Raw genomic sequence first — 13381 nt, 5'->3', positions numbered from 1 at the left:
TAATTCCCTAATAAGTTTCAAACTTCCATTTCCTTTTGTAGTAATACTCCAAATATTTTACTCAAAGTTAAAAAGAAATACCATTTGACTCTGTTTACTTGATAATACTTACTGGGCATGGCATTTCGGCATAACAGTTGCGGAAAACTAGAAACTTATGGATTTATTCTTTGAGAGTTTTCTTATATCAAATCAATCCAATTTAGAGGAGCTGGCCACTTTTTACATGCCTCATTTCCTCTGTAACTTAAAGCCTCCACCATACTTGTAAGCGTCTAGTGATAATCGTTTTGTGGAGGTGCAAAGACTTCAATTCAAATCATTTGATAACTTGAAGTATACCAAAAAAATGGTACCTCTCTAGCACTACAAGGAATGAGGTAAGCAGAATAGTGCTTAATCATATTTAGATATTCAAATGGTTCAAAGAAATATTATATAGCACTAGGCTAGATAACTGTACTACCATGAATACTCTAATCCAATGGGATAGTAAACACAAAAGGTATCACGATCAGAAGGGGTAAAAATTACCATCCTATGTTTACAAGAATATTGACAAACATGAACCAATAACATATCACACTAAAGCTGCAGATTACAAATATAGACTGCAAACAAGTTGAGGAAAGAGTAGTGAAAAGTAAATGCCAAGAGCAGCTACCTATACAACCACACCACTCGAGCTATTCTGGGAGAAGTTAGCTCAACTTTGATAGCTTGAGTATCTTTCCAGCTGATTTCTAAGCAGAAGGGGATCAGAGTCAAAGTCAGAAGCACACCACATTTCATCTACTGGCCTTTACCGGTGTTTGGATAGGCTTCGATCTTGTCACAACCAGAGAGCAGAGAGATCATAGTCATTGGCATGCTTGTTACAATTTTACAATAAACCATTAGAGGAAAATAGTAGAGTTGTCAAGTAGACTAGGAGCAGAGGAAGTCTATGCAGAATTTCTTCACATCTGTAGTTGGGGTTTCCTCGAATGTTATTGAGTGTTGCGTGTTAACCCACTTCGTGCCGCATTTCTGCAGATAATATAATACTATTTTAAGTAAAATTGAAAAACAAAAATAAATAGGATAAAACAGGCACTGGGAATTTCAAGGAGCCACAATCCAGTATTAATCCTAGCCCCCACTGCAAGGTAAACAATAATTGCAGAAACATTCAAATTAAGAGCAGCTTAACCAAGTAGCAATATTCAGATAGGGAAAGCATAATGATACTAGACATAGTTAGTTGGCTAGTTTCTTAACTCTGCGAGTTGGAAACTGCAGCATCTGCCCTTCCGGTCATACCAAAAGTCTAGCTAACTAACTATGTTAAACCAAAATGATATGTTAAACTCACACTCCAACCACCAGTAACAAACTTCTATCAACACGTTGAATTATATTGTTGTTCCACATGAGTTATGTAAAAGTAAGTGTTTTATAAAGGTCTAGGGGCCACTCTATCCATTGTCTTACGTGTTGGTAGGATATTCGGATTTCTTTTACATGATATCAGAGCCCACCTTTAGTAAGCTCATTTTTACACTTTTACGTCGGCATCAAAGTTCATGTCTGAACTCCAAAGTCAGCTTACACATAAGGGAAGGTATTGAGTCATATTGCTGCCCCATGGGTTGTTGTAAAGGCTTCCAAAGGAGCCTATAAAGATCATGGACCAAACCCATTGCCTTGAGATTTGGAGTGGATGATCTATTCTAGGCTTTAGGCAATTGCCATTTTATTGCAGGCAACGGGAATATCAGATATTTCACCATGCAACAAAGATGTCTAAGAACCACATCCACCTCCCAAATTTCAAGGCACTTCTGAACCTTAGAAACAATGGCGGAAACATGAGCTAAAAAAATTAAACGCGGAAATAATGCAGAAATTATATGCATATAGGTGCATCCCAAAGCATGTACGAAATGCTAAAAAGTATGAGATGACATGTAGATATTGCAAGAATAACCTTTCAAGCTAATTTATATGGGAACAAGAAATATTGCAAGTATTTTGTTAGAATTCTCAACAAAATAAAATTGCAAGTATCCAACAATGTATTGTTTTCCCTCACCTGTTGTTGAGCATAGTTCAGAATAGAATGGGTGATGACAAGGACGGAGAGTTAAACCTTTTCCCCATTTCTTTCAATAGGAGATGAAGGGATTAGAGCTCTCCGTAGTTGGATAATGGTTCCTCTATTTATACTCTTGAAGGTCTTTCTCTGTTATACATCATGGTATTAAAACTAACAAGACATGCTTCAGAGCTAGACCATTAAGAGGAAAGTAGTCCATAGATCATCAGAAGTGGTTCCATAGCAATAGGGTGAACTGACGGAAAGGAAAGAAACTGAAGAGCTTTTGATGAGGTTGATAGCAATTTTTTACATATTACTGGAATGTTTTTGTTTTCATAAAATTCTGGAACTAATGAGATTCCGATTAGCATGGATAATTGGGTTCTCTTTGTAGGAAATCAATTTTTTCGGTGAGATTCCCAACTTTTTGTATATCCCTCATATAGTCATATACGGAGTGCTAATCTTTAACATCAATACAACTATTCCTTGATTAAAAGAAGAGGCGGCATTTACTCTCTTCTTTCCGTCCAGTTGAATTGGGTTATCAAAAGTTTGCATGAATGTTAGAACTATCAGTTAAGGAGTTGCACGTGCACATGCACATCAAGAGTTAATAAGTGAATAAAGAATAACATACCGCTTTATAGATAACTGGTTGTAATATCATATTGTGTTAGGTTGAAAACTTAAGGCATACCTTCCTGGAAGCAGCTGAGAACTGTTTGCTGGACCCCTTGAATTTCCAAATCTTTTGGCCCTGTTCTCATGATCTTTCTCAACACGCATGGCAGCCACCTCCTTCTCCATGGCAGCAACCTCCCTTCTCATTTTTTTAGCCTCAACCTCCATGGCTTTTGTTAAAGTCTCTACTTTCTTAGCTAACATCTGAGTTACAAAGAAGACGGTCAATCATAGCAGAAATATCATAGTGAACGAAGTCATAGTATAGCTGAGCAATCAAATCTAACCTCAATGGCGTCATCCTTGTCTTTAAGACTTTGATCCTTCTCATGACCTGCTTTTCTCAAGGCAATCACTTCCTTTTGCAGCAAATCATATAATATTCCAGGTATACTATCCTCTCTTTCTGTTACTTGTGTGTCACTGTTCTTTTCAACTTGACTTGCTTTCCAGGAATTATTCTCAGTCTCATTGTCTTTGGCTACATCACACGACTTGCTGCTGTTGAAATTTGGACCTGTACCATTCAGAAGGTTTTTGCCCCTGTCCAATGACCTTGAGCCACCGTCAAACGACTTCGACGTCCCTTTAGCATTCTTCAGCACCGTACTGGACCCAGAAGATCTAAGCTGAAATGATGGTGACCTCTTTGGTAAAAAGCCATTGGAGGTCAATTTGGAGATGTTTTCAGCGCCTCCCAGTGATTGCCGACGTGCAGGACCATTGCTTGAGCTTCTACCATCTGGTGTACTGCGAGTAGCTGAGCTAGATGATCTTAATGTCTCTTCAAGGACCTTAAGCCTCAGTTGATATTTCTCCTGAGGAAAATGATAAACTTCAAGTTATAACGAAATTGAAACAATAGCATAAAAATGCACCCTTTGGACTGAATTATTACTTTTAACATGGCTTCTGATTTTGCAGCTCGTTCAGTGACTGTGAGCTTGTCACGCAGCGTTTGCATCTCACCCTGTAGAATAGGATTTTGGGACACCAATAAGAGCTTATTAAACTACATAAACAGAATGCATTAAGTTCTATAGAGACATCAGACTGTACTATCTCATAGTGATCAAGTGATACTATTATACCTGCAAAAACCTCCTTTCTTCAAGCCACTGTTTCACAGGCATTACTTTATCATTGGCATCTTTCCACTCATTAGCAACCACAGTTGCTACCCTATTAGCTGTTACCTTGGCACGTGCCAGCTCCCGGTCAAGAGTTTTTCTTTCTTCCTGGAAAATGGAGAAATATAAATGTTCCTGCATTTAGAAGTGTCTGCATACAAACTGTTTACAGTATAATTCAGAAGTCTAGCTAGGGTATATTACATTCATCTCTTGAACTTTCCGTTGATAATCCCGGACAGCATTAGCAGCTGCACCACCAGCAAGAACAGCCTCCTCAAGCTCACGTACTGATTGCGTAAGCTTTTCAACCTCTGCAACCTTTTGGCGATGCATTCTGTCCAATATTTTATTTTCTTCCTGATGTATGTATTGAAACAAGATCAGTAGAAAGAGAATTGAAAATTAAAAAAGCTAAAATGAGAGAGTATTGCAATGTTCAAAACAGCAGAAGCGCCATTCCTGTGATCAACATACCTGGCATATTTCTATCTGTTTCATCAGCTCTTGGTTCTTGTTCTGAAGGTCGTCCACCATAGAAGCTTTTGCTAATGCTGACTGCACAGTTCTCTCAGCATCAAGTAAAGCTGCCTCTTTTGACTTTGTAAGACGGTCCAGTGCTTTATTATCATCTTGTAGCTTTGCAATCTGGGCAAAAGGAAGGCCAAAGAATGAGAAAATCTATGAAGGTGAGCTTTTACCATACCACAGCCAGTTTTGAAATACGTGCACACACCTCCTGACGAGCAAGCTTGAGTTCAGCCTCCAAAGGTGCAAGGATGGCTTCAATAGGCGGCATATCATCATCTTTTTGAGCAGCATGGACCCTTCTAAGAGTGGCTTCTGCTGCAAATTGAGCTGCCATGGATGCTTTCTTCTCATCATTAATTTTCTTAATTTCAAGATTCTGCCAAGCAAGAAAAAAATTTCACAGTTATAGAAAGCTTAAGAAAGAACAGAATATCTTGACAAGAAGAGTTCGCGGATGTACCTTGCTTTCTAAAAGAGATTCTGTCAACTTAAGCTTCTCGTCAACCCTTGACAACTCATCAGTGAGCTAAAATTCGGACAAAAAAGCAATCTATATTAGCTTTTCCTCTTGAGCACTGATGAATATCTTTACAAACATCAGCAGCAGCATTCATCAATCAAAATGCATGATTGGATTTATAAAGGCAAGACATAAACTAGAATCTTGTTGCCCTAAACACAGCAAAAATGCAAATAATAATCTAGACCCGACTAGACTACAGCTTCCAACTATGAACCTCAATCTTTTATTCAACTCTTATGAGTTGGAAAGGAAAGTCACAACATTCTGATTTTGGAATACACTGCCCGCCCCATATAAACATGGATTGCAGGAACATATCCAGATCTTCATATACTGCACATGTAACTTCCAATTCACACATACGGCTCAAAAGATCCTCGAAATCATGAGTACAAATCAATAAAGAGCTCCTATTGCCCACCTTTCTTTAAAGCTAACAGATGAGTCCAAGTCAATAAAGAGCATCCTATTGCCCACTTTTCTTAAAGCTAACTCTCAAACTGGAAGAATTTAACATGTGGTCAGTTAAATAGCTGCAAATTTCATTTATAGAAGATTTTGTTCAAATCAATTTGAAGTAGGACAATTACACCAATGGAAATTACTCCATAAGTAACCCAGCCAAGTGATTGTTCAAGTCCTACGATTTCTTTTTACATTAAGATTTATGAAGACCAAAAAACAATTATGTATTTCCTAGTAATCAAACAATCAAAAATCCTGCTATTTTCCACTTAATGCAACAAGAATGTAGTTTCCCTTTCTTTTTTTCTTTTTTGCCTTTGTATTGTAACATGAATAGATAATTCATGTAGCCAACCAAACTAATTTATCGAGCCGTATTTGATACTAAGATGCATCTTGTAACATATGTTTACCATAGCTTTTCGGATCCAGGATTTGAAATTTATAGGTTCAAGTTCAAAATTTTACTACAGCCCATTTGATTTACTGGTTCAAAATTTATCATTTCGACTATTTAGTGAATATTTTAACACATATAAAAGGTGTGAGCTAAAGCTACTAGGTTCGGATGAACCCATAAGTTGCGAACCACATCTGCCCCTCCTCATCTTGGACTACTTATTTCCTTTTGATGTCTCTCCACAAAAAAAGGCTAGATACATTTCTTACTCTTTCCTTTCAATTTCTCTCACAAACTCTGCAATCTACAGGAAAGTGTTGTAGAGATTTTCTGATAGGGTGCTCACATTGTGCTATAAAACAACATTTGAACAACAAAAAGACCCAAGGAAAGTAAATCGTCAAAAGAGCAGAGAACCTCTTCAACAGCCTTTTCACGCAGTCTTTCCGACAATCTTAATGCCTTGATCTCCGCTTGAGCCTCAGTCAATTCCCGGTCCTTATCTGCAAAACGACACGGTATCAAATATCAATCACAAATTTCCAAAAAAACTAAAAAACTCTACATAACAAAAACGACATCGTTCTAACACCAAATCAGGCATTTGGATCCAGCGGGCTAAGTATGACTGACCTCTGACTTCATTTTCGAGTCGATTGAGCTCCAACTTCACCGGATCCGACCCGTGAAGTAGGTTTAAGAACTCATCGGCGTCAAGGCTTGGCCTCATCACCGCCGTCCTCCGCCGTGAACCCTTGAACGACGCCGACACTGTCAACGGCGTCGTCTCACGCACATTGCCGCCGCCGTTTTCGCTGTAACTGAACTCCTCACTCCCCTCGCCGGAAACAAACTCCGACATCTCTCTCTCTCTCTACTTTTTCCCTCTTCTCTCTCACATCAAAATACGCTAAAATATTTCTTCCAATTAATCAGAATACAATAAGCAAGTGAGATTTATATCTATATATATATAATATATACTGTATTTTGTATAATTCTTCGTGTGTATTATATAGAGAGAGAAACTGCGTGGAATGTTGAGTTCAAAATGATACTCCAGTGAGTTTCTCTCTCTTCAGTGTTTAAAGCAAGCTCGAGTCCTGAAATGCAGTGCTTTTGGGGCTTTGTTTTTTCTCTCTCTATAAAATCTGATTAAGAGGAGAGAGAGTGTGCGAGTGTAAGGTGTTTGTGAGTTGTGTTTTAGCTGGGTTAATCTGAGATTTGAGAACAAATAATGTTGATATTTGCATTCTGTTCAAATGCTTTTTGAACTTCATTTGACTATAGTGCCCCTTCTATTGACTTGTCTTCATTAAATTTGAAACTTGCTTTTCGTTTCTAAATTTTGCAATAACGATAAAGTTTTGTCTCATTTATGTAGTCAGCATCAAAAGCACCAAAACTCCAAATATATTTATACAACTCTAGTCAAGATGATCTTTTTTTAATCTAGTTAAGATGATTAATTCTAGCAATAATTCATTAGTATTGGATATGAAATATGTAAAAATATTAGAAGTGTGTACATTGTATACGTAATGTAGGACCTTATTAGTTGTAGTGGTTAGTTTATTAATAGGCATACAAATATAAGTGGCTAAGTTAGTAAGGAGTGTGAAGAGTATAAATATGTATGTACAGTTGTAATGAAAAAGAATAAGAAAATTTTCACTTGAGATATATCTCTCTAGAAGCGTCTCCTCTCTCATAGCTTTATACTTAACCCAGCTCCACCTCTCCTTTTAACATAGTATCAGAGCCACCGATCGGTAGAATTCGAGCTAGCTAATGAGCGATTAACGAATGGTCGATCAGTATTGAGGTGTATCTTGTTGGATTTTTCAAGTACGGGAAACCCTAATTTCGCCATTGTTGAGTTCTCGAGTTTCTTCTTCTTTCGATTTCTGAGTCCTTCAAAATTGCACAAACCCTAAGTAGATTTGCAATAGTTTTGTTGAGGATTTCTGATTTGCTGATAAATTGAGCGAAGATGATGATTACCAGTGATGAAGGAGTGTTTGCGATTCAAAAATCAGCTGAGCAGTTCACTGATATTCATCCGAGAAATTCGTTGTTTCTGCATCTATCAGATACTCCAGGTTCTATACTCATCCCTCAACAATTGACTGGAATAGAAAACTATACTGGTTGGTGCAATTTTATGAAGGTTGCATTGTTAGCTAAGAACTGTCACGACCCAAAAACATAATCTGTCGTGATAGCGCCTATCGTGGAACTAGGCAAGCCGACTCATTTCCTAATAAACCGATATTTTCATTTCAAAGATAATTTCAATACTATTTAACATAAAACCTTCATCTAAGGAGTTCAAATCAAAGAAAAAAATAGAAGTGCGGAAAAGAAAAACCCGACATCGGGGTGTGACTAGTCATGAGCATCTACTACAATCTGTTTAACAATATCAAGGCTAACTCAGCCTGGAAAATAGCTAAATACAACTAGAGGAAGATAAGAGGGAGAAGAGCAGGGGCTGCGATCGGCAAACAGCTACCTTGCTATCTCCAAGAAAATCTGCAACCAGAACAATCAATAACCGCTACCGTGTCCAGCTACACCTGAATCTGCACACAGGGTGCAGGGAGTAACGTGAGTACGCCAACTCAGTAAGTAACAATAATAAATAAAGACTGAGCAGTAGTGACGAGCAATAAAGCATATAACGTTCATATTAGGGAATCTCAGTAAAATACCACATGCTTTTAAAATCAAGATTTGAATCAAAATATCTCGTTTAAACCCAGTTCCAGTAAAAATCATTTAAAGATATTTTTTAACAGTTTTCAAACAGAGAAAAATGCAAAGGTGAGCAAAAATGATGAAATCATAAACAGCCTCTCGGGCAAAAATATCACTCATATATAGCCCCTCGGGAAAACCTCACAGTCACTCGTGCCACTCGGGCATACCTCACAATCACTCTTGCCACTCGGGCATACCTCACAATCACTCATGCATCCCAATCACTCAGCACTCGGCACTCGCACTCAGTAGGTACATGCGCTCACTGGGGGTGTGTACAGACTCCGGAGGGGCTCCTTTAGTCCAAGCGCTAACAATCTGCACGGACAACTCACGTGCTATAATAATAAAGTATGCTGCAGACGGGCAGCCCCGATCCACACTCATCCTCACAAATCAGGCCCTCGACCTCACTTAGTCATAAACCTCTCAAGCCACTCGGGCATTTCAGTAAAACAGGGCATTCGACCCAAAATATTTATGTGCATCAAAATAGAGTCATAAAACTGAGTTATGCGGTAAACAAGTATAAACATGACTGAGTATAGATTTTCAATCGAAAATAATGAGGATGGTAAGAAACAGCCCCTAAGGGTCCAAACAACCTTGGCGCAAGGCCCAAACATGGCATTCAACCCAATTTACATAAATTCTTTCTAAAACATATAAGTATCATATGGTTTCAACAAAGTATGCAACTTTACAGTTGCTACGGGACGGACCAAGTCACAAATCCCCAACAGTGCACGCCCACACGTCCGTCACCTAGCATGTGCGTCACTAAAAATAGTAGAATGATACAAAATCTGGGGTTTCGTACCCTCAAGACTAGATTTACAATCGTTACTTACCTCAAACCGATCAAATCTCTACCCCGCAATACTCTTGCCTCTGAACTCAGCCTCCAAATGCTCCGAATCTATATACAATCAGTACAATACTACCAATACGCACTAATGGAATGAATTCCACAAGAAAAGCTATAAAATTAGACCAAAACCCGAAATTGGCTCAAACCCGGCCCCTGGGCCCATGTCTCGAAATTCGACAAAATTTACTAAACTAGAAAGCTCATTCACTCACGAGTCTAACCATATCAAATTCATCAAAATCCGACATCGTTTGGTCCTTCAAATCCTTACATTACTCTCCAAATATTCCAAGCCCTAACCCCTCATTTTCACTAATTATAATGATTAAACAACGGAAAATCACCATATATACAAGTATTAGGGCTTAAGTAACTTACCTCAATGAAACCCCCTTGATTCCCTCTTCAAATCTCTCCCCAAAGCTCCAAAAACCGAATAAAAATGGTGAAGAATGCACCAAAATCTCGAAGGGTTCTATTTATGATTTCTGCCCAGGTTTTTCGTACATGCGGCCATTTTCTCGCACCCGCGCGACCGCACCTGCGGTCCAAGGAGCCGCACCTGCGGTCCAAGGATCCGCACCTGCGGTCTAAGGAGCCGCACCTGCGCAACTCACTTACGCGCCCAGACTCCGCATTTGCGGCAAACCCGCCACACCTGCGAAGGCGCATCTGCGCGTTTCCTCTGCTTCTACGAAGCCTGCCCAGCATTGCCCTTTCCGCATCTGCACCCCAGGTTTCGCACCTGCGCAAACTGCCTAGCCCAGCGTTGCTCGCACCAGCGGCTTCGCACATACGACTCTTCCTTCCGCAGGTGCTGAAATAGCATAAGCAGCAGCTCCAGCTGCAAATTCCAACTTCGACAAATCCGTTAACCACCCGAAATCACCCCGAGGCTCTCGAGACCTCAACCAAAAATACCAATAAGTCATATATCAACATACAAACTTAGTTGAACTTTCGAATCACTCAAAACAACATCAAATCATCAAATTACCCTCGGATTCAAGCCTAAGAACTTCTAAATTTCCAAATTCGGCAACCGATGCCGAAACCAATCAAACCACGTCTGAATGACCTCAAATTTTACACACACGTCACAAATGACACTACGAACCTACTCCAACTTCCGGAATTCCATTCCAACCCCGATATCGAATTTTTTACTGCCGACCGAAATCACCAAATTTCTAATTTTGCCAATTCAAGCCTAATTCTACCACTGACCTCCAAATCATATTTCGGATGCACTTCTAAGTCCAAAATCACCTAACAGAGCTAACAGAACCATCAGAATTAAAATCCGATATCATTTATACATAGGTCAACATGTAGTTGACTTTTTCAACTTAAGAGACTAAGTGTCTCAATTCACTCTAAAACCACTCTGGTCCCGAACCAACTAACCCGATATAACATAATATAGCTGAATAACGTAAAAAGAAGTAGAAATGGAGAAAACGACGCTATAACTCTCGAAATGACCGGCTGGGTCGTTACAAGAACAAATTAGGGTTTATTGATGGAAGTTGTCATAGGGAACACTACAAAGGGGATTTAGTCCATGAATGGGATAGGTGTAATGCATTTGTTTTGTCATGGATCACCAACTCTGTTTCGAGAGAATTGGCAAACGGTTCGATGTATTCATGTAATGCTCATAAGGTCTGGATAGATTTAAAGAAATGTTTTGACAAAAGAAACTTGACACGAGTATACCAGTTGCATCGTGAGATTTACACAATGGTGCAAGGAACCTCTTCAGTATCTGAATATTTTTCTAGATTGCGTAATGTTTGGGATGAATACTTCTCCTTAGTTCCACTTCCTGGAAACTATAAGACATATGCATATAACATGGAACAACAAAAGCTTATGCAATTTTTGATGGGCCTAAACGAGACGTATGCTCAATGTCGTAGTCAGATTCTGATGACAATCCCTAGCCCATCTCTAAATCAGGCTTATAATATGATTATGCAAGATGAGAGTCAGCGCGTGCAATCTAATCTGATCATATAATGTGCTCAGCCCTTGCAACAGTTGGACCTGAATGATCCTACAGTTCTGGCCTCTACTCAACACAATAAATTTCAAAAGAATACTAGCTTATACCGGGATTACTGCAATATGAAAGGACACAAAAGAGAGACTTGTTATAAACTGGTTGGGTATCCTTCTAATCATAAGAACAACAAAAGAAGTAATTTTGATCGACCACAATAATTTGGAAACAATCACAGAGGACCTTTGGTGAATAATGCCAATTATGTGGAGTCTTGAGAGGCAAAGGGATCAAACGACATTGCTCACCAAATGCCAATGCCAGTCTTTATGCCTGAACAATATCAACAAATCCTACAACTGATCAACATCTCGCCATCCTCTTCTACACCTCCACGTGAAACAAATGTCAACATGGCAGGTATATCATCTTGTTCTAGCATTTGTTTAGCAGCAGGGACTAAAACTACTCCTTGGGTGATTGACACTGGGGCAACTAATATTTTCTAGCCTGCATTTTCTACTTAATCCGCAACTAATTCCTTCCAATTGTAGCAGAGTTCACCTGCCTAATGGTCACACCACCTCTGTAACACACATAGGCTCAGTTTCTTTATTTGATGATGAATTAACAAATGTCCTCTATGTTTCACTTTTCCAATATAATCTTTTGTCCATATCGAAGCTAACTGTCACGGCCCAAATTATCCTTCCATAAGGTGTCGTGATGGCAACTAGTCTTTATGACTAGGTAAGCCTAATATTGCGAAAAATATAAAGAAACACAACATTTTAAAGATAAACAACATATTATAAATAGCCAAGAGTAGTACCACTCGGCATATACAAAATAATTTCCCAAGACCCGGAATATCACTAAGTCACAAGCTGCTATAATCTATGTAGCTCTATACAAAAGTCTGAAGATAATAAAGAAAGTCTCTAGGCGAGGGAGTAGAAAGGGACTCCGAAGATCTGCGGACGCAAACAAAAGTACCTTGAAGTCTCCTAGAATCAGCAGCACGCACTAACCCCAATGTTGATAGCTCGTACCTAGATCTGCACACGAAAACATATGCAGGAAGGGCATGAGTACACCACAATAGTATCCAGTAAGTGCCAAGCCTAACCTCGGTCGAGTAGTGACGAGGTCAGGTCAAGGCCCTACCGGAGTAAATATAATAAATTAAACAGTAAAAGATATAAGTGAAATTTACAGTAACATAGTTAAAGAAATTCTCAAAAATTTAATAGTTAAGGGAGCCCTCGGCTCAAAACAAGGTAAACACAGTGGGAAAATCTCTCGGGATACCGTCCCGTAGTTTCAAATGAATATGCAGTACAGGGAGAATCTCCCGGAATACGTCCGTAGTCCCAAAGTAAATATGCAGTACAAGGGGATCTCCCGGAATACGTCCGTAGTCCCAAAGTAAATATGGAGTACAAGGGGGATCTCCCGGAATATGTCCGTAGTCCCAAAATAAATATGTAGTACATGGGGGTCTCCCGAAATACGTCCATAGTCCCAAAGTAAATATGCAGTACTGGGGAATCTCCCGGAATACGTCTGTAGTCCCAAAGTAAATATGCAACGCAAGATGAAATGACAGGTATGACATCGAGTTATACAGTTCATACTGGACACAAATAGGGCAAATGAGGACTTAGCTAAACATGACGCACAAAATATCAATTAGGCAGTTAAAACACGTAAACATGCTTTTTTAGTCTAAACTACACAATTAAACATATTAGTACGACTTAATAAGAAAAATAATTTATGATTTAAGAAGGTTAAACGGGATTTTTGCAATAATAGCTCGTGCACGTACTCGTCACCTCACGTACACGGCGTCCACACACCAAATAATATCAAGACATCCTAAGGGGAAAGTCCCCAACACAAGGTTAGGCAAGCCACTTACCTCGA

At 39.1% G+C, this 13381-nt stretch overlaps 1 protein-coding gene across 1 annotated transcript; it reads right to left on the bottom strand.

The window, feature by feature from the left end:
- Positions 1 to 381: 381 nt before the first annotated feature.
- LOC104098067 (microtubule-associated protein 70-2-like) lies at positions 382 to 7011 on the bottom strand. The gene is made up of 11 exons (XM_009604725.4): positions 6447 to 7011; positions 6231 to 6316; positions 4886 to 4951; positions 4631 to 4801; positions 4372 to 4542; positions 4099 to 4254; positions 3856 to 4002; positions 3663 to 3734; positions 3052 to 3582; positions 2781 to 2968; positions 382 to 1029 (listed from the first exon to the last, which is right to left on the bottom strand). Exons 1-11 carry the CDS (start codon positions 6673 to 6675, stop codon positions 990 to 992), a joined length of 1857 nt encoding a protein of 618 aa, XP_009603020.1. The 5' UTR covers positions 6676 to 7011; the 3' UTR covers positions 382 to 989.
- Positions 7012 to 13381: the final 6370 nt, after the last annotated feature.

This window comes from Nicotiana tomentosiformis, chromosome 11 (assembly GCF_000390325.3).
Source record: "Nicotiana tomentosiformis chromosome 11, ASM39032v3, whole genome shotgun sequence".
Taxonomy (NCBI): domain Eukaryota; kingdom Viridiplantae; phylum Streptophyta; class Magnoliopsida; order Solanales; family Solanaceae; genus Nicotiana; species Nicotiana tomentosiformis.
This window is presented reverse-complemented; position numbering and strand designations above follow the sequence as displayed.